Raw genomic sequence first — 25,131 nt, 5'->3', positions numbered from 1 at the left:
TGAGGGTGGCCCAGGTTTGCGCAGACAACCTTTGGCCAGGAATCTGATTCCTGGGAGAATTCACTTCAGACGTAACCGCTCTAGCCACCTAGAAAGGGAGCGCTAGATTTCCTCTGGATATGGACGTTGGGTGCTTTAGTTGAGATTTTCACCGTCTCCCTGGGGGTAAGCAACAAAGGCTTTAAAAAGTCTCTGTTACTGCTTTTTAACAAATACTTTTGTTTACTAGGAATTATCTAAACTATGTGGACACCGCCCCACCCCACAATTGATATTTATTTTTTCTCTCTTTTCCCAGCACCGTTTTAACTCTCACCACTGCTGTTTCCCAAGTTGTCACAGCTGAAGCTCACTGATGTGAAGTTGCTTTGTACTGACTAAGTTGAGCCATCTAATAATGTTCCTGAGCTTGACACCCTGTATCTCTAAGCCGGTGTTAGGAGGGGCAATGAAGGAGGAGCTGTGGATTTGCTTTTAGTTGTGGTGTTTGCGTGAGTTGGCTTGTTTGTGTCAGACTCAGATAGACTGCATCTGCCTTTGCTCTCTTTGGAAGGGCTTCTACATAGCTAAGGTGTCGCTAGGTGAAGAATTCCTGTTTTAAGAACCGGAGGTGTTAACAAATATTTATTACTTGTTGACCTCTTGCTATATGCTAGACCCTGGGCTTGACATTCCCTCCCTCCCTCCCTTCCTTCCTTCCTTCCTTCCTAGTCAACCAACATTGCCTGTCATGGAACAACTGCCCTCAGGAGAGAAAGATGAATGAGACCCAACCTCACTCTCACAGAGATGCAGTTTGGAGGTCTCTGGAAGGAGTAGTTGTGAAACTTACCGACTTCTTGGGGAAAAAAAAGGGCAGATACACAGGGACTGGCCTGGGCAGTGGATGGGGTGGTGTCTCAGGGCTGTGTCAGTTCATAAGAGGAACTGAAATCTAGTTAGGAGTGAACAGAAACTGTGTGACAGAGAAGATGGGATCTGCTCTGCATCTTGGAAATTGGCAAAGATTTATAATGGTAAAGTGAAGGCTGATCTTGTGGAGGGAGAGGGAGTGAATGATGCTCTCAGCAGAGGCTTCAAGCTGAGCATAAACAGGGTGTGTTTGGGTGTTCAGCATGGTTTGCCTGGGGTGGAGAATTGTTACTGGGGGTTTGGGGGTGATGCATTTGGATACCCAAGCCTGGGTTAAATTCTGGAAGGCACCAAATGGCAGCCTAAAGAGTTGATTTTGTTTGACAATGGGGAGCTACTGAAGGGCTTTCTGCACCATAAAGATGAGTTGAAAGTGTGACTTAGAAAGATTGGCATACGCAGCCTGGTTAGAAAAGGAGTGCTGCCGTGTCCGTGGTGAGAAGAACTGAAAGCCTGAACTTCGGTGGTGCTATGCAGGTGGAGAAGAGGAGACAGATGCGAGACTCTCTGAAGAGAGCACCTGATCGGAGGGTGTGCTGTCGGGCTGGATTTCGGTGTGGGGAGAGAGAATTTGAGCACTCTGAGGCATGAGGAATTAGATGCTGGAACATTTTCCCTTTCCTTTCTGCTTCCCTATTTCCCCTCTCTTATCTATTTTGATGTTTATTCCTGTGTTGTTGGGCATGCAAGGAAGGTGTGGGCAGCTGCTAATGTCGCCCAAAGGTCTGCACCTGCTGGCGCTCATGCCCTGTGTAATCCTCTCCCCTTTTGTGTGGGCTAGACTTAGTCACTTGCCTGTAACCAGTAGAATATAGCAAAGGTGGTGGGATGTCATTTCTGAGGTTAGGGTACAAAAAGGCTGTCACTTCTGTCACTCTGCCTTGCACGCCCTGGCCTGCTCTAAGGGAAGCCCACTGGCATGTTGTAAGCTGCCCTATGGAGAGGCCCGTGTGGCAGGGAACTGAGGAACAGAGGCCCTCAGTCCAACAGCCAGTAAGGAGCTGAATCTTGTTAGTAGCCATGGGAATGAGCCACTTGGTGGGAATCAGTGACCTGAGCTTCCAGAATGCTGTCTCCTCTCCTGGGAGCCACTATAAACCACTCAAAAAAAAAAAAAATCCAAGGTGGCATATCATCAGAAGTCAGGGCACCTTAGTTACAGTGAAACAAACCATTGGTTCCGTATTTTAACATGTGCTTGCTTTCCCAGCAGAGTCTCACAAATGGAGGTTACTACACAGGACCTTGAAGAGGGTCTAACAACCCAAATATTATTTCCTTCTATTTGGGATGATTTTACTCTCTAGCATAGTAAATTGTGGGCTAGAATCTAAAAGTGATTTAGCATCTCTACAAAAGAAGACTTTATATGCATTGCCACGTTTAATTGATAACAGAGTACATCTACATTGTTGCAGTTAGTTATGGAGTGTAATTATAGAGTTCCTTTACTCTAAGCCTTCCCCAGTTTCTCCACTGACTATAGACATAATAATACTGACTTGTTGAAACTATAACCCGTCTACGACTGTGTTGGATAACATGACTGTCAGTCAAATGGCATAACTGAGAGGCAGAGAATAAAGAAAGCATTGCTCATCAAACTGCTAGACATTTACACTTGACTTTGGATGAAAATTGAGGTCAATTGGAAGTAGAGTTCAGGTTTACATGCTGTATTATATATATATATATCTCAATACTTATATATCAATTATATATGGTGGTCAATTTATTACAGAGTTGAATTCCTTTTGGTAGTAAATAATTACAAATACTGTTAGAGGCAATAAGAATCTTATTTATCCTTAATAAGGATAAAGTGACCTGCAAAACAGTAATTTAAAGCATATTAATATAACGTCTATGTGATAAAACTATCTAGCAAAACACTCTCTTCCCATCATGATTCATGTTTAGGAAGATAAAAGGATGTAAATATTTTTATCGTTTTATTATCTTTCTTAGGAAAATGACAGTGTGGTTGGTTTAATTAGAAAGGAGAGTCTCGGAGTTCCCTGCAACGCTGCTTATCTTCACGTTCTCTCGTTCCCCGGGCGTTCTCCTCGTTGGCCTTCTGGCTGTGCCATGCCCTGCTCTGAAGAGACACCCGTTTCACCCAGCAGGTGGGCCCGGCCTGCAGAGGAGGGTGGCATGCAGCTCCCCTTTGCCAGGCTCTCCGAGCACGCCACGGCCCCCACGGGCTACGACCTGTACAGTGCCTATGATTACACAATCCCACCTATGGAGAAGGCTCTTGTGAAAACAGACATACAGATAGCGCTTCCTTCTGGGTGTTACGGAAGAGTAGCTCCTCGGTCTGGCTTGGCTGAAAAACACTTTATTGATGTAGGAGCTGGTGTCATAGATGAAGATTATAGAGGAAACGTTGGTGTTGCACTGTTTAATTTTGGCAAAGAAAAGTTTGAAGTCAAAAAAGATGATCGAATTGCACAACTCATTTGTGAACGGATTTTTTACCCAGAAATAGAAGAAGTTCAAGCTTTGGTTGACACCGAAAGGGGTTCAGGAGGTTTTAGTTCCACTGGGAAGAATTAAAAGTTATGCCAAGAACAGAAAACCAGAAGTCATACCTTTTTCTTAAAAACAGAGAGTTTTTGCTTAAAGTGTTTTGGTGTTTTGTACTTCTGTAAACTTACTGGTTTTACCTTCTGAAAGTACTGCATTCTTTATTTTTTTTTTATTATTTATTTATTTATTTTTTTTTTTGAGACGGAGTTTCGCTCTTGTTACCCAGGCTGTAGTGCAATGGCGCGATCTCGGCTCACCGCAACCTCCGCCTCCCGGGTGCAGGCAATTCTCCTGCCTCAGCCTCCTGAGTAGCTGGGATTACAGGCACGTGCCACCATGCCCAGCTCATTTTTTTGTATTTTTAATAGAGACGGGGTTTCACCATGTTGACCAGGATGGTCTCGATCTCTCGACCTCGTGATCCACCTGCCTCGGCCTCCCAAAGTGCTGGGATTACAGGCTTGAGCCACCGCGCCCGGCCTATTTTTTTTTTTTTTATGGTTAAAGAAACTTTGTTTTTCTGCAATTGATGGTTGTATGTAAACTGCTTTGTAGTTACCTGATGTAAACAGTGTGTTCTTAAAATCAAATGTACATCGATTACAGAATTTAAAAAACTATTATTTAACTCAAATGATACCCATTGAGCAACTTATTTTGCTTTAATTGCTTTAAATCTTTTTTTTTTTTTTTTTTTTTTTTTTTTGAGACAGACTTTCGCTCTTGTTACCCAGGCTGGAGTGCAATGGCGCAATCTCGGCTCACCGCAACCTCCGCCTCCTGGGTTCAGGCAATTCTCCTGCCTCGGCCTCCTGAGTAGCTGGGATTACAGGCACGCGCCACCATGCCCAGCTAATTTTTTGTATTTTTAGTAGAGACGGGGTTTCACCATGTTGACCAGGATGGTCTCGATCTCTTGACCTCGTGATCCACCCGCCTCGGCCTTCCAAAGTGCTGGGATTACAGGTGTGAGCCACCGCGCCTAGCCAATTGCTTTAAATCTTAAGCAATACTTTTTATTCAGTAAACCTAAATTCTTTCACAGGTATAAAATCTTGCAGAAGCTGAACTAAAAGAACTAAAAATGAATAGGAGAGATTAAAGTTATTTCTTCTGTTCTCTTCAGTAGTCTAAAAACTTTTTAATCTTAAGATTCTTTGTGATAAGGATGAGAAAAGAATCCTCAGCTTATTTCTCCATTATTAATCTTTGTTTGGATAAATCCTCTATTGACTGGGTAGAGGTGTGTTTGTGAAAGACTTGTAGCTTGGTGATTTGTTACCTTTGGTTTGTTCCCCTGAATTTCATCTCATTAGGCAAATTGTACTAGTTGTAGTTAATGAGTTTCCCTCAGGAAAGTAGTAATAGGCTGTAATCAAGAAAATATGCCTTTTATAGAGATAAGATAAATAATGTATACTTCGGCTACCAGATTTTTCCATCTCACACGCACAGCTTGAGTAAATACATACAAGAAGCATGTCATTGCAGATAGGGGACTGAGCCTGTGGCCTAGCTTGATTAACATATTTTGGCAGTTTCTGCTAGTGTGCTTTCTTTTCTTTACCGTATTTTTGTGATTCCTTTGTATCAGGGCTTTGGGTGTCACTTAGGTTTTGTCCATCAGATTCTATGAGATACCAGACATCGTTCTGAGCATGTGGGTCATACTCATGGAGTGCTTCTGGAGCGATCAGCTCGCTCACCCACCCAGGTTCTGGAAGCACAGGCTAGTGTTTCTTCTTTGCTGGTGATTCTCCAGGCCATTTAATACCCTGCAATGGAATTGTCCATCTGTGGGTTACAATTCATTAATGAGTCGTGAAATCAATTCAGTGGGACATTGCCAGCATTTTTGTGTACTGCGTTGGGCTAAAAATTATTTGTTGTCAATAAAATTTAAATGTTTTTCTCCGGAAAAAAAAAAATAGGAGAGTCTCCCATAGATGAAATACAGAAATCTGTTCTATGGAGATGACAATGGGAAATACCTATTTAATTTGAATAACACCTGGTTCTGTAGCAATGCGCATCTAATATGTATCCTGCATTCGCTTAGTCTGAGTCAGGTGCTGCTTCACCACATTATTGAAAAGAAGAGGGAATATTAGCTCCCTCCTTTGAGGATATTAAACTCCTGCTGGGGTTGAGGCGCCGTGTGAGCACCCTACTTCCTACCTAGACTGTTGGGAGTTCCCTGGAGGCAATGAGGAGAAAATGACATGTTCCATTAGAATGAGGCATCCTCGGAACTGTTTGATGTTCTTTGCTTTAATTGAATCCATCTATCCCATCTGCCACCCTTCTCTCTCAATTTATTTCCCTAACCCGCTCTCCCTGAGAATTATAGTTTGGGGAAAATTTGTGACATACGTTGTTACCGTTTATAAAAGCTCTCGGCATCTGGAGGGCAGGTGTGCCTTCTACTCTGTGTTGCTAGACAACTTTGCCTGCCTCTTTCCTGCCCCTTGCAGGCTGCTGGATTAAAAACAGGACCAGATAAAAGGCCCCCAGTAGCAACAGGAGTGGGAAAGAAAATAGAAATTTCAGGCTTTTACTTATTGGTTTCAATATAGAGCCCTAGCCATGTGCCTGGCTAACCATGGACTCTATTAATAAATATAACTACAGAAACATTTGCATTCTCTGACTGAGCCAGAACAGCCAAAATGAGAGTGTGTTCTCTCGACAGAAATCTGTCTTAAAACTCTTGGCTGATTCACCTGTGACTTGGGTCAGTTGGGGCTCCCTGGAACTGCTGTGGTGCTGAAGGTTGAGGTCATTTCTGTTCCCCAAAATGTGGCAGATCCAGCCCCATTCCTGACCACTGTCCTTTTGCAAGGGCGAGACAGGAAAAATGATAGCTTCTCTTTAGGGTTCTTGTAGATAACAGTTTGGGCCCTTAACCTACACATAAAGAAATTTAACATTAATGTACACATATTGGTTTGAGCAAAGTCCATCCACATCTCCAAACCTACCGTTTACTGTGGTGCAGGAGGCAGTGCAGGGTGGAGGCCAGAGCACAGGCTTGAGATGGGCAGGCATCCCTTAGAATTGCCCTTTAGTCATTTGCTTGAGAACCTGCCTTGATCCATCTGAACCTCAGGCTCCTCATCTCTGAAATGGGCAGTAAAGCTCTTCTTTTGGATTGATGAGAGGATGAAGTGAGATTCTGGGTACTGAGCCCCAGGCATAGGGCGCACAGCGGACAGTGGTTCAGTGGTCACTGTGATGATTTCTTTAGTTGCAGCGCATCGTTTAGACAGTAGCTGCCAGTCAGAGACAGGCTGACGCTGACAGTAGGAGTAGCTCCTCTGGTTGCTTCTGACAGACATCCTTCTGCTTGGAAAGGAAACTAAAGCACTTCTTTCCTTTAAATGGAGCTGCTGGCCTGATTCAATTATGTGGAGGCCTCTGTCTGAAACCTCTGCCCAGAACTTCCTCTTGTCATGTACATCATGGTAATACATAAATATCCCTTTCTTCAGGAAAGGTCCTGAAAGACCGTTTGCTATGCGAAGGCACTGCACAATCCAGTTTGGTCGCAGACAAAACTGCCTTTGCATGATAAAGGAAATCGTTGTCTTAAAACTAAACAGTGTGATTTCTGCTTGTTTTCTTTGAAAAATGTGTTTCTTCCATAAAAGAAACTTGATAGCGAGTTTTGAAAATCATGTGATATGGTTTGGCTATGTCTCCACCCAAATCTCAACTTGAATTGTATCTCCCAGAATTCCTATGTGTTGTGGGAGGGACCCAGGGGGAGGTAATTGAATCCTGGGGGCTGGTCTTTCCCGTGCTATTCTGGTGATAGTAAATAAGGCTCATGAGATCTGATGGGTTTATCAGGGGTTTCCGCTTTTGCTTCTTCCTCGTTTTTCTCTTGGTGCACCCATGTAAGAAGTGCCTTTTGCCTCCTGCTATGATTCTGAGGCCTCCATAGCCAAGTGGAACTGTAAGTCCAATTAAACCTCATTTTTTTTTTTTTTTTGGAGATGGAGTCTTGCTCCGTCACCCAGACTGGAGTGCAATAGCACAATCTTGACTGACTGCAACTTCCGCCTCCCAGGTTCAAGTGATTCTCCTGCCTCAGCCTCCTGAATAGCTGGGATTACAGGTATCTGCCACTAAGCCCAGTTAATTTTTATATTTTTAATAGAGATGGGGTTTCACCATGTTGGCCAGGTTGGACTTGAACTCCTGACCTCAGGTGATCCACCCACCTCGGCCTCCCGAAGTGCTGGGATTACAGGCATGAGCCACCCTGCCTGGCCTAAACCTCTTTTTGTTTCCAATTTTGGGTATGTTTTTATCAGCCGCATGAAAACAAGCTTAATACCTCATGAATAAACATGTTCTCCTCATGAAATAGTAAAACAGAAGCAATAAGAGAGAAATAACCCTTCAAATGTGGTCACTCCTTTACCCCCAGGTCTGAAGGCATTTTTCATACCACTTATTCTAGGCATTTACCTACTGTATATGTCTGTCATTATAGGTGTAGATGGTATTGCTGTGTGTGTTGTCTTTTGTTTGTTTGTTTTTAATGTGGATAGTATCACTTTGCGGACATTTTCCTGTAATTTTCTTTTTTCACATGTGCTGTTACATGTCATTATGTATGGAAATACCTCATTCTTTTAAACTGCATCATGGTATTCCATAAAACGTTTCAGGGTCTATTGATCTGTTTTTGTTTTTGTTTCTTGAGACAGAGTCTTGTTCTGTCACCTAGTCTGGAGTGCAGTGGCGCAATCTCGGCTCACTGCAACCTCCATTTCCTGAGTTCAAGCTATTCTCCTGCCTCAGCCTCCCAGGTAGCTGGGATTACAGACACCCACCACCATGCCCAGCTAATTTTTGTGTTTTTACTAGAAGTGGGGTTTCACTATGTTGGCCAGACTGGCCTCGAACTCCTGACCTCAAATGATACGCCCCTTGGCCTCCCAAATATTTATCTGTTATCTTATTGATAGGTATTTAGGTTTCTAGTTTTTGTGAAAAATAGGTAGTCAACATCTTTATTTTTATATATGCTTCCTGGGCACGTGAGGGAGTATTACTGCCCAGAAATAGAATTGCTGGGTATGTGCATTTTAAATTTTAATAGTTCTGCCAGATTGTGTTCTGAAGTAGCTGACTAATTTCTACTTCCACTACAGTACAGAGATGTGCCCATTTCCTTAATTAATGCTCAACATTTTCAAACCTTTTCATTTTCGCCAATGTTAGAGTAAAAAACTATCTTACTTGATTTGTATTTCCCTCATTTGTGGTGTGTTTTTGAGCATTTTCCCCTCATGTTCATTGTGTTTGTACCCTGTAAATTGCTGTTAGTACCCTTTGATGATTTGCCGTTGGTGTTTTTATGTCTGCTTATTGATTTGTAGGAATTCTGTGTATATTCTTGATTTGGATCTTTTCTCTATGTAGAAATACTGTAATTTTCCAGCTTGTCGCTTTTCTCCTTTTGACCTTGACTATGGCATCTTTTCCACACACGCTTTTTTTTCCCTTTGGAAATAGTCGACATTTCAGGCTTTTCCTTGAGGCCTTTTGTTTTTTGTGTCTTGCTTAAGAAGACCTTCACTTCCCCAAGGTCATCAGCTATTTTCTGATATTTTCTCTTTATGCTTTATAGGTTTTGTTTTTATATTTAGATCTTGGAATATTTTGGTTAATGATGTGAGGTAAAAAATTAATTTTCAATCATTTTCCAAACAGTTGTCTTTTATCCTCAGAACTGTATGCTGAATAGTTTATCTTTTCTCTAGAGATCTTTCAGTTACTTATTTCCCAAACACCTGGGTCTGCTTCTGAGCTCTTTTTCTCTTTTGTTGTTTGAACTATTTTTTTCCTGCACCAATTAATTACTGTTCTTTAAATAATATGCTTTGTGGTCTAAAAAATCTTTTTCATTACAGATTTAGGAAATTCTATCTCTAAAAAAGTATTTTTAAAAAATTCCTGGGAAGTGTACTATATATGAAATTGTCCAACGTTTTCCATAGGACACCTCCCAGTGGAGCCTGGGCCATGTCCAGAAGATCATGGGAGACAGAACCTCACCTCATGCCCACAGGATGCTGTAAAGATGGGCCTGATGGCTACAGCCAGCGTGGATCTTGGTGGTGCTCTCCCTGAGATGATTTTCCAAGCCAAATAGCTCAGACTAAGGGAAATGAATTATCGAGAGATATTGTCTTCTAAGTATCTAAAAAGGCCAACCTCTGCAGGCGGTAGTTGGGAATTTTTTTTAATGATGTGGATGCTCCCAGCTGTCCGGCAGGCCAGAAGGGAGAAAGTAGAGGCATGGAAAGTGAAGGCTGGAGGAGATGGAGAGAAGAGACCGAGACAGGCCATGGAGCCCCTGGGCTTCCTAGAGGGGAAGGGGCTGAAGGTCTCCTTGAGTGGTGGGAGGGACTCAGCTAGACCCTGTGGGCTGGGAGCTGGGCCAGGCAGCGTCTGGAAAGGGGACTTGTCTGGAATGACCAAGGCGTGGCTCTGGAATCCTTCAAACCCAGTACCCCGTTGTCAGGTTTTCTGTGTGGTCATTTCTTTGATTGTACCCAAGTTTTTATTAAATGACCTGGCCTTCGATAGTTGTGCTATGGGAAACGAAGTTATGAGTTTATAGTTCTGTAGGAGCCACAACAGGCAGGCTACAAGTATCCAGCTTCATGCCAGCCCTGTGTGGTAACAGCACCATCATTCAAGAGAGGTTGGCAATGCTGGGACCCCGGCAGCCAGCCAGGTGCCAAGTGAGCAGAGCGGGATACCTGGGCTGTGATGTCATCCCTGACACTTTCCTCCAGCCCTACCTTTTAATACCCTGCAAAGGAGGAAATCCTTGAAGCAAGAGGCCAGAGTCTGGTTTTTATTTCTATGACAGGAAGTAGAAGCTAGAACCTTTAAGGCCACAGAATACCCATAGCAGAAGTTAGAATCCTGGTCTCCTTTGGTGGGAGGGTAGCTTGCTCTTTGCCAAGAAATTCAAATGTATGCTCCAGCCATACATTTGAATTTCTGTGTAGGCCACTGTTTTTCAGCTATGGACAATTTTGCCACCCACTCCTCCCAGAGGACATTTGGCAGTGTCTGGAGACATTTTTGGTTGTCATGACTGGAGGTTGAAGGTGCTACTGACATCTAGTGGGTAGAAGCCAGGGATGCTGGTCACTTCCTACAGTGGTGCACAGGACGGCCCTACAGCGAAGGTTGATCGCGTCCCAAATGATAGTGATGAGATCGAGATGCCCTGATGTATGCCAATTAATTTTAGGTTTTCTTTTTCATTTCCAGATGATCAATGCCTAAATCTCATCAACTACCTTGCCATTGTGGCCGCCTTCAATCGGTAATCTAGTTAGAGTGTAGAGGGGGTTGTGAGACCCATTGTCACTACCAAAAAACCCAAAGTCTTTTCACTTTCAATATATGAAGACCTCAGTTAATAATTGGATGTATGATATTTGTAGAGTCAAAGAGAATGTGAGCGCTCTTTCTTATGGTTATAGTTATTATGTGATAATCAAGCGATGTGGTCTTCTTTTATTGTCTTAATCTTTCACAAACCATTGCTTTCCTACTCCAATACGAAGCCTGATCAGGGCTAAGACACCAATACTGGATAACTCTCATTATTGCCAACGTATGGATGAAACTGAGGCTCAGAGGGGAAGTAAAATAAAGCGTGGCTCCCCCTGCTAGTTTATTATGTTCCAAAGTTATTAAACACCTGGCCAGCACCGTTGTGGCGGTTGTATACTGTACAATTGTGCCACTTCTAAAGATCCACTGTTCAAATCACAGACATCAGAGATTTGTTATGATAATTTTTCTGGCAGATGGCAGTAAAGTAGCTTATTCTGACAAAATCGGGAATATAAAGACTGTTTTCCAACAGATGCAAGTCGAGTTTTTTGAAGCAGGTGAGCCTTTTCCTAATGCTCACTCAGGTGCTAGCTGGACTAGCAGAAGGAACAGTGACGTTGATGTCTCTGTATGTGTTACCAGTTCACCTGGGAATTTTACTTTTTGCTTCAGGAGGAGTCACCCTCTCTTGCCAACCACATGTATGGTTGTACATTGGTATTACAGAGTGATGCCATTTACAAGTAATACAGTTGAGTTGGCAGATTTCCCAAGATTTCTCTTGTGTCGGAGAAACATAGTGCCTTGGGTCATGGAATAAATAAGGTAGCCTCAATATCTAATTTTGGTTGTTCACCATTCAGTTAGGGCTTAAGCCATCCTAAGCTGGGCTTGGAAGAAAGAGACATTGGCGTTTATATTAGTTTAATAAATTTAGCAGCGGGGAGGAGCAGATAATGTTATTTCAATTATAGACTGACCCGTGATTGATTTAACCTGTGTTGCTTAGGTTGTGATCGATACCCAAGTAATGGCAGGTGCTGGACTCTTAGGAGGGTGGGCACAAATGTTGGGGAATTGATCAATGGGTGAGCTCCATGTTGTCTTTCCACAAGGAGAATCAAAATACAAGTAAACTATTGTAAAATGGAAGCAGTAGTATTGCAGATGTTAACACAGCCTGTCCAGGCTTTTATCCTTTATACCTATGCAGCCATTTTTTTTTTTTTAACACATGGGACACTATTCTTAAATAGATCTGTTCTGACTTTGTTCTGAATCTGTAATGTGTGTCATTTCATGGGTTTTTAAGGGGGAAAAAAGCCTTGCTTCAGTAGAGAAGGCTTTGATTTTTCCACTTACGCAAATACCCTGGCATTCGGGGAATTTGGCTAATTTAAAAAATCGTCTCTCATAATGCCTAGTTACTACCCCAGTTTGCGTTGGAGGTGGGATGTACAAAGGAGTTACAACCTCCACTTTATAATCGGGATAAGAGGGGTTGACAGACTTACCTTGCCTGGCCGAGTGCCAAGCGCCACGTGGTGTAGACTAAGAATAGTTGCGTCTCCCGGGAAGCTTATTTTGTTTGAGGGAGATTGTGTGCAATCAATAATTAGGGAACAGCATCAGTGAGAAGATGCTGATGTGATGTGCAGGTAGTAAATGTCACAGGAGGCCGAGCAGCACGGACGGCTGTGGTGGGCAGCGAAAGCTCAGGAGACAGGAGAAACTTGAGCCCAGATGCGAAAGGCAGGGAGGGCACAAATAGCTGGTGGGCAGTGACCCAGGGCTGCAGGGTGCGAATAGTGGCCATCTTAAGAGCCTCGGGTCACAGAGATAATAGTTCCCTATATAAAGCACTTAGTGGAAACCAGGTGAGTCTCAGGGATTTGGGAATCAAGAAGACTTTAAAAGAGTTGCACAATGTTTCCAAGATTAAAATCTGCAGTGTGACATAGCATAGCTAATAATACAGTGTGTTCTTAGTCAACTGGAATATTTCTTTGAGAAATGCTTTTTATCAAGAACAAATCTCTAAAATTAGGGCTTTGGTGATCCAAACGAGCTAATTAGGTGAGAAAGATGAACTTTTCAAGATCCCTTAACCATCTGGTTGGCATGTTTAACACTATCCCCAAATGTACTGATAAAAGGGTAGTCTCTATATTTGGGGCTGACCCTTGAACACTCCGACACTGGGTTGTTTTTGGAGACAGAATATATAAAGTCTTCATTCTATTTAAGCTGACCGAATAGCTGACTCTGCCTGGGGAGTCCTGGATTACGCTAGCTGTCCCAGTAAAATTATTAATAGCTGCCCCTTTTAGAATCAAGAGTGTCCTGGTTTAGATGATAAATTATATGGCTATCCTAGTTTTCAGTGATGCACTTTGGTCTTTTTTGTTTACTCTGTGAATTGTCAGTGGCCAAAAGGATGTTTCCAGCTTAAGAGTGTTTGCCCACATGTACATTCTGTCTTTATGAAATAGTTGTATTTTTTTCCTCACATAGAAAGCAATCATTGCAAAAAATTCAGAAGGAAATGAAAGGCCTAAATAAAAGAGTTATCATAAGCCTATAAATGTGTTAATATTTTGATATATATGTAACACTACACATTATCAATAATATATATACTTTTAGATCCCCAATCTCCAAACCAAGATATTTATATATATAAGTATATATTAAATATCTAGAACTGTACAGCATAGCCAATATAGATCTATAGAATCACTTTTTAAATAATCACTTTGAAAGACTATAATATTCTTGTGATTAGTTCTTAAACTAAAGTATTTTTAACTAATCCCAAGTTTTGGCATTTAGGTTTTTTCAGTATTTCTATATATTATTGAGAATGCTGCAATAAATGTTGTGTGTAGTTAAATCTTTGTGCACATCTACAATCAATTATTTCTTTCCTTCTTTTCTTTCTTCCTTTTTTTTTTTTGAGATAGAGTCTTGCTCTGTTGCCCAGGCTCACCATAACCTCTGCCTCCTGGGTTCAAGCTATTCCCCTGCCTCAGCCTCGCAAGTAGCTGGGACTCCAGGTGCCTGGTACTATGCCCAGCTAATTTATATGAGTGTGTGTGTGTGTGTGTGTGTGTGTATTTTTGTTGTTGTTGTTGTTGTTTTAGTAGAGATGGGGTTTCACCATGTTAGCCAGGCTAGTCTCGAACTCCTGACTTCAGGTGATCCACCTACCTTGGCTTCCCAAAGTGCTGGGATTACAGGCATGAGCCACCATGCCCAGCCTATGATTATTTCTTTAGGATGCTTTTCTGTAAATGAAATTGCCGGGTCAAAGTGGGTACATATTTACAATTTTGAAATTGCCAAATTTTGCCAGGGTGTGTGAGAATTCCCATTTCTTCATGGCTTCACAGAAACTGTACTGATGATTCTTTTTCATCTTTCAGTCTGAGGAGAGAATTTCTTCTTCAGCTTATTTCAGTTGTATCTCTGCTTATTGACTATTTGTATTTCATTTCTTTTTGTAAATTGCCTACCTTTCTTTTAGAGTGTTCATCTTTCTCTTAGTGAATTGTGAAAGTTCTTTATATTTTAAATAAAATATCCCTTTATATTATAAGTTCCAAGATTTTTTCCTAACTTACTATTTGTCTTTTAACTTTATTTATGGTAGACTTATGTGTATACAGATATGGTAGATTTATATGGATTCAGAAGTCTTTTCTTTTCTTTTCTTTTTTTTTTTTTGAGACGGAGTTTCACTCTTGTTACCCAGGCTGGAGTGCAATGGCGCGATCTCGGCTCACTGCAACCTCCGCCTCCTGGGTTCAGGCAATTCTCCTGCCTCAACCTCCTGAGTAGCTGGGATTACAGGCACGCGCCACCATGCCCAGCTAATGTTTTGTATTTTTAGTAGAGATGGGGTTTCACCATGTTGACCAGGATGGCCTCGATCTCTTGACCTTGTGATCCACCCGCCTCGGCCTCCCAAAGTGCTGGGATTACAGGCTTGAGCCACTGCGCCCTGCCAAGTTTTTACTTTTCATACAGTTATATCTATCAGTCTCTTCCATTATAGAGTTTTGTACTTTTTTAAAGGACCAGGTTTGCAACAAAATTAACCTGTGAAACTTTTACGATCTTATCTGATGCTCTCAACTCCTTGGTCTCCTTTTTCAAGCTTTATAGTATGGGCGTTGTCGATAGGTAAGGTATAATTTTTGCTTCCATTTCTGTGGTTCACCGTATCTTTCAGGAGGGGTTTATCCACTTTCAAAATTCACAGATCAGTCCTGCAAGTAAGAACTGGTGATGAGCATTCTTTTCCTCAACCGCAAAACACCCGTGCCTCTATTTGTATAATCGAAGGCTGTAATGGGAGTCAAAAGGGACTAGATTGTTGAGAATTTTGCTGAATATATCATATTGTCCCATTGATGTGCTTTATAATCGCACTGATGTGTGTTTTCCAGAAAACTGGCACCAACCCAAGATTCTAATACATAGTCAAGAAAATGCTACAGCCAGTTGTAGCTCCCCCAAAGCAAGCAGCTGTCCATGGAATGGCGCCCCCAGGCTTCACGGCAGAGTTAGTACACCGTGGTCAGGAGGGCCTGCCCAGCAAGGGCACACCCCGCTCTGGCTGGGACCGTTGTGCCTGAGCTTGCCTCTGGACTGCTATGCTGGTGTGCTGGCTTGAACCACATGTGAGTCTCAAAAACCCCTTCTTTGTGTTTGAAGGTAGACTTGAGTATCCTGCTTTTCCCCTGGCCCTTTACTGTGCCTGTTCAGCCTTCTCAATGCTTACACCATGGGGAGAGAGAGAAGAGAATCCCCCCTTCCTCTCCACTCATTGCAGACGTCGTAATAGTCCACTTAGTTGCCCTCAGCCTCACCCCTCCTTACATCAGAGTCCTTCTTCTTGTGGAGTGAGGGAGGGGAGGTCTTGAGCACCACTGGGAGTTGAGTGTAACCTCAGCCAACAGCAGCACCGTGATGCTGACACAGGGCGACTTGCCTTGGCCTCAGCTTTCAGAGCCTTTCCCCCTGCGCTAGCAGTGGGGACCCTGGGGTCCAGCCCAGGTGTGACCTCAGGGTGCCAAACCGCATCATCTGATACCTCAAGAGAACTCCGTCATAGGTGGGGTGTCTTGGGGATGAGGACCAAGGAGTAAATGTTTGGTTCTGATAAGGAATTATGAAAGAGCAATAAATGTGCGAGCTGTAGAATGACCTTCTTCGACAGCAGCCAACCAGGTTTGGGATCCAACTCTGGGGACTAGACCAGGGGCTTGAGAATAGTTCTTATCACGAAATGACCCTGTTAGGGCTTTCCGTGGCCGCCTCCCAAGATGCTGTATTTTTATATGAGTGCATCAAGGGTCTCTTCTGTTTAGAGAAGATAAACTAATTTCTGCCTGTCTGTTTGGTGCCATTTCGTCTCCCTCTCCCCTTCCTCCTATTCAGTAGCCAGAGAACTCATGTGGCTACAATACAACCCTCTTCAGAGTACGGGGGAGGGAGAGAAATCTGAGCAAAGCTGATACCCTCTGTAGTGGGCAAGGCTCATTTGTAAATAATGTTAGTCTTGTTGCTCATTCAGCAATTCCGTTTCCCTCCCAGTGGGTATTGGCAGTGTGTCAGATGGCCACCAGTTATGAAGAGCTTCCCATTTCCGAAACCCCCTGGCTTCTCAAGGGTCTGTGAACTGGGAAAGCCAGTGATGCTAATGGAGTAGTAGACCCATTCTTTTCTTTTTAAGGGTTAAGGCAGGGAGTGGTGGAGTGGAACAACATCTATACATCTACTCATTCAGGCATTTACGGAGCTCTCCTCTGTGGCAGGTCCTACCCAAGAGGTGGAAAAGGGAAATCTGGACACATTGTATGTCTCAATATTGCAGAGGCATTTCACGAAGTCAGTAATAACCTCTGTTAGGCTGAATGGTGGCCCCTGAAGATATCAGGTCCTAATCCCCGAAACCTATGAATGTCACCTTATGCGGGAAAGCCTTTGTGGAGGTGATTAAGTTAAGGCTCTGGAGTTGGAGAGATTATCCTGGATTAGCCAGTTGGGTCCTAAATGCCATTAAATATATCTTATATAAGAAGGCGGCAGAGACACGCAGAGGAGAAGGCGATGTAAAGATGGAGCAGGGAAGATGTAAAGGGGCCGGCGATGGAGATTGCAGTGATGCAGCCACACTCCGAGGAGCACCACAGCCAGTGGCAGCTGGAAGAGGCGGGGAGCAGATTGTCCTGCAGAGTTGCTGGAGGAGTGAGGTCTTTAGGCATCTCGATTTTGGCCTTCTGAAACAGATGCGGTACTTCTGGCTTCTGGAACTATGAAGAAATTTGTGTTTTTTGACTCCTCCAAACTTGAAGTAATTTGTTATACAGTAGTCCCAGGACCATCCTTGCAGGTAAAATGGAGACAGTGGGAGTAGGTATCAAGATATTTGACCAGGCTGGGCGTCGTGGCACTTTGGGAGCCTGAGGTGGGCGGATCACGAGGTCAGGAGTTCGAGACCAGCCTGACCAATATGGTGAAACCCTATCTCTACTAAAAAATACAAAAATTAGCCGAGCGTGTAGCACGTACCTGTAATCCCAGCTGCTCGGGAGGCTGAGGCAGGAGAATTGCTTGAATCCAGGAGGCAGAGGTTGCAGTGAGCCAAGATCGTGCCACTGCACTCCTGCCTGGGTGGCAGAGCGAGACTCCATCTCAAAAAAAAAAAAAAAAAAAAAAAAAAATGGACAACTCTGTCTGTTACTCATTCACCTGGGAAATAATTACTGAGTGACTACAGTGCTCCAGGCTCTGGAGTGGTGTATAAGGCAGACAGCATCCCCACTGACACTGGGATAGGGGGAAGGAGCAGGTAATAAACAGGTAAATGAAAAATAGGAACAAGGTAACTTCAGCCATTGACAAATGCCTTTAAAGAAGACAAAACAGGCTAACGTGGAGTGGGAGACAGGGATCATTTTAGACCAGGTAGTAGGAAGTTCTTTCTGGTGAGAAAGCCTTGGAGCTGAGTCCCAAGGATCATGGAGGAGCTACCATCTTCCAAGTGAAGTGAGCGGCACGCACAGAGGCCCTGAGGTGGGGACGAGCTTCTTGTGTGTGAGAAGCAAACAGAAGGCCCAGATTCCCCAAAGTCGACAGGGAGATCATCGCTCAAGGAGGCTGCGGGGTTCTGTCCTAGGCTCTGCCCTGTGTGATTTTCATTTTGTATAACTAAATTGGAAGTAAACATAATCAGGCAATATGAAGCTTGGTAGGGTGTGTACTGGGTTGGAGTCAGGCATCGAGTTTCAAAATACCTTGACAGACATGAACAAAGTATTGAAACTCAACAGAGGCAAACTGTGAAGTCCTGATGTGGGTTTGAGAAAAAGTATTTGCTGAAGTCAAGAAGGAGAACTCGACTTGAGTGCAGTACTGGTGTGAAGTTCCTGAAGCTGTCAGCACATAGCATGATGTGACTGCCATAAAAAAGTCAAGCGCTTTTACAGCTTTTTAAAAGTATGGAGTACAACTCCAGGGAGGAAGTTGCCAGGGGTCTGTTTCTGGAGGACTGAGTGGGTATCACATTTTATGGGGTCATAGAAACAGTTCATTATTCGTTTATTCATTAAATGAATGAATGTTTAATGAGCACATATTATGTGCCTGGTACTGACTAGGCTTTGGGTACAATAACAGTGAATAGGGTAGGAACATTTGATGACTTCAAAGAACTTACATTCTATGGAGAAGATAGACATGGCAGACTTAATTATGTGCATGTCTTTTTCACTGTATTAGATAAGAAATATTACTGAAATATATAACAGGAAAAAATATGCCCTATCAACTCATCCTCCCTCCCCAGACATAGCCACTGTCAACCGGTTTGTGCATACTTTTGCAGCTTTAAAAAATATACATGCAATGTGTTTTTAAAGCATAAAAGGGGAATCATATACTTCTGAATTTTTTTTTTTAAGCTTCATATATCTGGAGTATCCTCTCGCATGGACACAAGGAAATATACCTTATTCTTTTTGACGTCTGAATAATATTCCATGCTGTGAATGTATTATAGTTTATTTGAATAGTGTCTTATTGATAGATATGTGTACTATTTCCATTTTCACTATTATAAGGATTTGCAAACAATTGTTCTGCCTACCTTTTTATATAGCCTGTGGTTGTATTTCCAAAGTACAGGTTCAGAGAAGTGGGAATACTGGCTGGGTATGGTGGCTCATGCCAGTAATCCCAGCACTTTGGGAGGCCAAGACAGGCAGATCACCTGAGATCAAGAGTTTGAGACCAGCCCGGCCAATATGGTGAAACCCCGTCTCTACTAAAAATAACAAATTAGCTGGGCATGGTGTGTGTACTTGTCATCCCAGCTACTCTAGAGGCAGAGGCAGAGGCAGAGGCAGAGGCAGAGGCAGGAGAATTGCTCGGACCCAGGAGGTGGAGGTTGCAGTGAGCCGAGATTGAGCCACCACACTGCAGCCTAGTCCAAAGAGCGAAACTCTGTCTCTCTCACACACACACACACACACACACACACACACACCCCACACACACACACAGAGTAGAAATACTGTGTCAAAAGGTATGGAAAATTTAAATGATAGATCCCACCACATTTCTTACCATGCAGGACATACCTGAATGAGAATACAAATGAGACCACATGTTTTCTTGCAGCCTTCACATTCCAGGCAGTGTAGACAGTGCAGAGGTCCTGAGGTAGAGGGAAACTGGTGTATCAGCAGGACTGAATAGTTCCCCTAGGGGCAGAGAGCAGAGAGCCAGGTGGGGAGTGAAGAGGGAGGCACAGGCCAGACCTTGCAGGGCCTTGCAATTCGTCTTGAGGGTTTTGGTCCTTATGTCAAGAGAAAGGAGAAACCAAAGGGAATTTTATGCAATCTGACATGATGAGATAGGCATTCTGAACAGGTGCTTCTGGCTGCCTTATGGGGAAATGGACTGGGAAGACGGAGAAGTAGATGTGAAAAGCACCTGAGTAGCTATTTTGGGAGTCTAGGTGAGAGATTTTGGTAGCCTGGACTCAGGTGGAGGCAGGCCATGGAGAGGAGTTGCCACATTTAACAGTTTTTTCGGTCACAGAACTGATGAAAGCTGATGCTTGAGTGGGCTTGGGTGGGGACCAAGGAAAAAGGGGGTGTCCTGGATGAAAGATGGAATGGGATTTGTCACTGGGATGATGAGATGTCAAAGGAGCAGGTGATGATTGGCCTAAAAAGTGAAGATCCAGAGGAGATACCTGCTTTAGAGAACAGCCCTTGCACCCTTGTCTCTCATGCCCGCAACTCCATCAAAGGCAAGCTGACCATGGGATTCTGCCACCCTGGCCAGAGCCGATTTGAGTGGAAAAGTACCTGAGCCATGGCCATGATGTAGCCTGGGGTGAAAGCCTGCCCATGAAAGGGACAGTGCCAAATGGAACTGACAAGATGTCCTTCCTGGAGTTTGAAGGAGAACCCAAGTGACCGACAATGTTTGGAGCTGGGTGGTAAAGAAAGGCCACAATCCCAGCACTTTGGGAGACCGGGATGGGCAGATGACGAGGTCAAGAGATCGAGACCATCCTGACCAACATGGTGATACCCTGTCTCTACTAAAAATACACACAAAAAAAATTAGCTGGGCATGGTGACGCGCACCTGTAGTCCCAGCTACTCGGGAGGCTGAGGCAGGAGAATTGCTTGAACCTGGGAGGCAGAGGTTGCAGTGAGCCGAGGTCGCGCCACTGCACTCCAGCCTGGTGCCTGGTGACAAAGTGAGACTCTGTCACAAAAAAAAAAAAAAAAGAAGAATAAGAAAGGCCACACAAGGAGAGTTCAGGAAATGGAAGTCATAAGTTAGTCACAGGGAAAGAGAGAAGAGGAAAGCAGGTGCAGGAGAAGGAGCTGAAGGCCTGTAGAATGCTAGCAAGGGATGGCTGACCTCTGTCCCAGTGTGGCTGAGTGCTTAAGAGCCAGGCTTTCAGGCTGAGCAGATCTGAGTTTGATTTCCCACCTCTCGTGCTAACTAGCTCAGTGACATTGAACGAGCCACCCAACTTCTCTAAGGCTGTTCTGTTCATAGACATTATAATATTTATTTCTTGGGGTTGTTAGGAGCTTTGAAGAGATATGCATGAATACCAAAGAAGATATTTACAAGAGGAAGCCACCAGGGAACTAACTGGTCTCCAGACTTTTTTGAAAAAAACACAAGCCTCTTACAAATCAGTAAGAAAAAGGCAAGCAGCCCAATAGAAAAACAGGCAAAATACTTGAACAGACACTTAACAAAAGAGGATATTAAAATTGTCAAAGAATAAAAGGATGACCAACGCCATTAATAAAGAGAAACACAGTAAGATTCCATATGCAGCAACGTGGATGAAGCCTCTGAACACAACGTTGAGCAAAAGCAGCACGATAGAGATTAATCATAAAGTATGAGTCAATGTATTTAAAGTTTAAAAGACCAGCCATTAAAACTCCAATTAAATATTTTTACTCTCATCAGAGGGGCATATTTGAAAAACTTGATGGTACCGGTTGTTGGAGAGGATATGGCACACCAGGAAATCTATGTGCTGCTGATGGAATGTAGATTAGTGTAACCATTTTGGAAAACACATTGCATTATCAAATGAAACTGAAAACATGCACAGTGCACAACCCAGTAATTCCATTCTTGGGTGTATGTATATAAGAGGAACTTTTCACATCTACCATGTATACGTATACATATACGTATGTGTATGTGTATATACATATATGTACATACAAGCATATTCATAATTTTATTGCTATGATGGCCTCAGGAACAATGCAAAATCCATCAACCGTAGAATGAAGAAACAGATTGTTATGTATTCACATAATGGAATACTATGCAGCACTGAGAGGGAAGGAACTATGCAATAGAGAACAATATGGATGAATCTTATAAGCACAATGTTGAACAAAAGAAATGTGTATGATTGTACTTGAGAATTCAAAAATAAGCAAAACTAAGCTACAAATTACATATTGATATTATATAGCATAGACTGTTAAGGAAACTATTTTTAAAAAGTAAGGAAACATTGATGAGAAACATGAGAACAGTGGTAGCATCTCGGGAGGGAGGGGCCCTGGGATCTCAAGGGAGTTCTCAGAGCAAGAGGACTCCGCAGTGTCTGAGCGTTTTCTGTTTCTTGACCGAGCAGGTAGTTACACAGGTGTTTGCTTTGTGATTGTTCATTATACCGTACATTTGTTTTGAACACTCTAATCTAAGAGTATTTTATTCCACAATTTCAACAGGGTTTTTTTTTTTTTTTCCAAAAAAAAAAAAAAAAAAGATAGCTAACACTTGTAAAATGCTTGGCATAGTGCCTGGCCCATATTAAGAGCTCAACAGATGGCAATTTTATTTACTGGTATAACCCAGTTGTTAGAATCACATTGTATCCTAAGCAACCTTCCAGCTCCTGAAAGAGCTCTAGTCTCCATGCGGTCTGGCTTTGAGTTTGAGATTCCAGACCCCTCTGTTTCTCAGGGTGGCCCCAAATACACCCTATTACTTGAGACAGTGCTTTTCAATGGATATGTGATGGTTTATTCTATTGCCGTAAATGCTTCCTAAGTGTGCTGCAATATGTAAGACCTTTTTTGGGAGCATTTCTGTTGTTACACAATTCTAGAAAGCTAGATTGCTAAATTGAGCACTGCATGATGTGGGATAGGGCCAGAGTCTAGCCTGCCGCAGGTCAGAGTTGAAGGAGCAGAGGTGGAACCTGATGGTAAGTAGCGCCAAGGAAAAGAGACCTCTGGGTTTCAAAGACAGAGGCTATTAGGGAAGTAAAGACACACTCAGATAGCAGTGACGTCGATGGGCACCAGGGGAATCCCAGGATAATTGTGGTTACCATTTCAGGCCTTCGTGTGTGTAACCCCAGTTTCTAGTATTCCACAGAAAGGGTGACAATCACTGATTTAAGGTAATCTGAGAATGTCTCTATTCCTTGCAAGCCTAATAAAGAAGTTGCCATTTCATAGTTATGAGGAGGGTTGCTGTGTACAATAGCTAATGATAATACTAATAATTCTTGCGTGCTCAACAGAAGCCAGGCACTGTGCTAATATTTTCATTCTCACCTCAACCCTAAGAGGTAGGCACTGTTATCTCCCTTTCAGGAGATATAGCTGAGGCACAGAGGAGTTCAGTAACTTCTGAAGGTCACACAGTTGGTAAATGCTAGAGCCAGGAAGAAGGATCATTCTTAGTCTCTAGTTCTGGAAGAAGCAAAGGTGTAGCCCAGGGTTTAGGAGTTAGATGGAAGGATGTTTTGGTAACAGTAAGCAAAAACATCCTAACAGGCCATTGTAACACTGGGATGGGGAGTTTCAGAAAACAGCAAATTCTCTCTCTCTCTCTCTCTCTCTCTCTCTCTCTCTCTCTCTCAGCAGCATGACTATCAAATATGTTTTAGAAGAGATTTTTGCATTGGGTTGCAGGTTGGACTAAATGCCTTACAAAGTCCTTCAAAGAACCCAAAATTAAAAGTTTAAATTTTGGTAGAGCCATCAGGGGCTGGACTGTATGCTTTTTTTTTTTTTTTTTTTTTTTAATTTGAGCTTGCAAACTCCAATGTATACCCTGATGCATAAACTATTTATGTACACTTTTCATTTTGATGTCCATGAAAAACATCATGCCATTACTTGGCAAAATTAATTTAGTTGTGGTTGATTATTTGACCTGGGGGTAGCATTTTTCCATGGGCAGAATATTAGAGCTGAGGTGCATGTAGTTGTTTTTAAGGTCTTTGGATAATAACCATTTGCTGCTCCTCAGAACTCTTGAGGCATGGTAAAATTCTTTTTCCCATGTGGTGGTTTTTGTTTGTTTGTTTGTTCATCTTTTAGCTGACAGTAGTTGTGTAGTGTCTTTCTGACCAGGAAGGAAACGCCTTTCTAATCTCTAGAAGAGAAATTGTCTGTGTAAGGTGTTCTCCCACATTTGTCTTTAATTTCAGACCAGAGGCAGTGATCTTTTCATAAGGACCTTCCTGCCACACCTCCCACAAATGGTGTGTGTACTGTGAACTCTACAGGTGTGGCATTGATAAGGGTGTTTGATAGTGTTCAGGCTGTTTAGAATCTGCCCTTTATATAAATGATATGTCTGGCTTTGTTTCCAGGGTTACAGAAACTTCTTTGGTCTATTTCCATGATTGCATTCAGCGAAGACGCTACTTTGTGCTTTTCAGAGCCTCTGAGACCACCTTCCAAGACAACGGAGGCGTAAGGTGGCATCTCCAGTTGGAGTTAGCGCTGATTGAGCCTTTGCCATTACTTGGCAAAATTAACTTGGTTGTGGTTGATTATTTGACCTGGCGGTGGCATTTTTCCATGGACAGAATATTAGAGCTGAGTTACATATCGTTGTTTTTAAGGTCTTTGGATAATAACCATTTTAACCAAATGTGTGGCTTTGAAATTGCCATACGTGCAACTTAAGTTATCATTTCACATACAAGTAGTTCATTAAATATATTGAGTTGAGTTGATTGAATATATACTTTTAAAAATAGACTTTATATTTTAGAGCAGGTTTAGCTTCCCAGCAAACATGAGCAGATAGTCCAGAGATTTCTCATAGACCCACCCACTTGCACAGTCCTCTCCAGCTAACAGCATCCCTCACCAGAGGTGGGACATTTGTTACAGTTGATGAAGCAACAGTGACGCCTCACTGTCCTTCAAAGTTCATCATTTATATTAGGGTTCACTCTTAGTGTTGTACGTCCAGTGGGTTTGCATAAATTTAGAATGACATGTATCCACCAGTAGAATATCATACAGAGTAGTTTACTGTTCTAAAAATAGCCTCTGTTCCACCTAGGCATGCCTCTCACCCTTCTAACCCCTAGCAACCATAATTTTTTTTGTTTTACCTTCTCCATGGTTTTGCCTTTTCCAAAATGTTGCACGGTTGGAATTAACAGTATGTAGGCTTTTCCACTTAGCAATATACACGTTAAGTTTCCTCCGTGTCTTTCCATAGCTTGATAGCTCATTTTTTTTTAGAGTTGAGTAATAGTCCGTGGTCTGGATGTACAGCAGCTTGTGCGTCTGTTCACCTATCAAGGACATCTTGGTTGCTTCCATGTTTTGGCAATTGTGAATAAATCTGCCATAAACATCCCTGTGCAGGTTTTTGTATGGACCTAAGTTTTCACCTCCTTTGGGTAAATACCAAGGAGCATTCTTGGTGGATCATATGGGAAGAATATATTTGTTTTTTGTGACCAAATCGCCCATC

The 25,131-nt window shown here is 42.8% G+C and overlaps 1 protein-coding gene and 1 long non-coding RNA gene across 4 annotated transcripts in view; both read left to right on the top strand.

Annotated features, from left to right (window-relative positions):
• LOC141580070 (uncharacterized) overlaps positions 1–25,131 on the top strand; it is a 67,533-nt gene that overhangs the window by 689 nt on the left and 41,713 nt on the right. The gene's annotated exons all lie outside the window — the stretch shown is intronic.
• Positions 172–25,122, top strand: LOC101031105 (deoxyuridine 5'-triphosphate nucleotidohydrolase, mitochondrial-like). Its single transcript, XM_074379252.1, has one exon. The coding sequence runs from the start codon at positions 3,001–3,003 to the stop codon at positions 3,469–3,471; it is 471 nt and encodes a 156-aa protein (XP_074235353.1). The 5' UTR covers positions 172–3,000; the 3' UTR covers positions 3,472–25,122.

This window comes from Saimiri boliviensis, chromosome 10, assembly GCF_048565385.1.
Source record: "Saimiri boliviensis isolate mSaiBol1 chromosome 10, mSaiBol1.pri, whole genome shotgun sequence".
Classification (NCBI taxonomy): domain Eukaryota; kingdom Metazoa; phylum Chordata; class Mammalia; order Primates; family Cebidae; genus Saimiri; species Saimiri boliviensis.
This window is presented reverse-complemented; position numbering and strand designations above follow the sequence as displayed.

Bases quoted from the DNA above. Each gene is read 5' to 3' on its own strand.
- LOC101031105 (XM_074379252.1), top strand. From the start codon at position 3,001: ATGCCCTGCTCTGAAGAGACACCCGTTTCACCCAGCAGGTGGGCCCGG.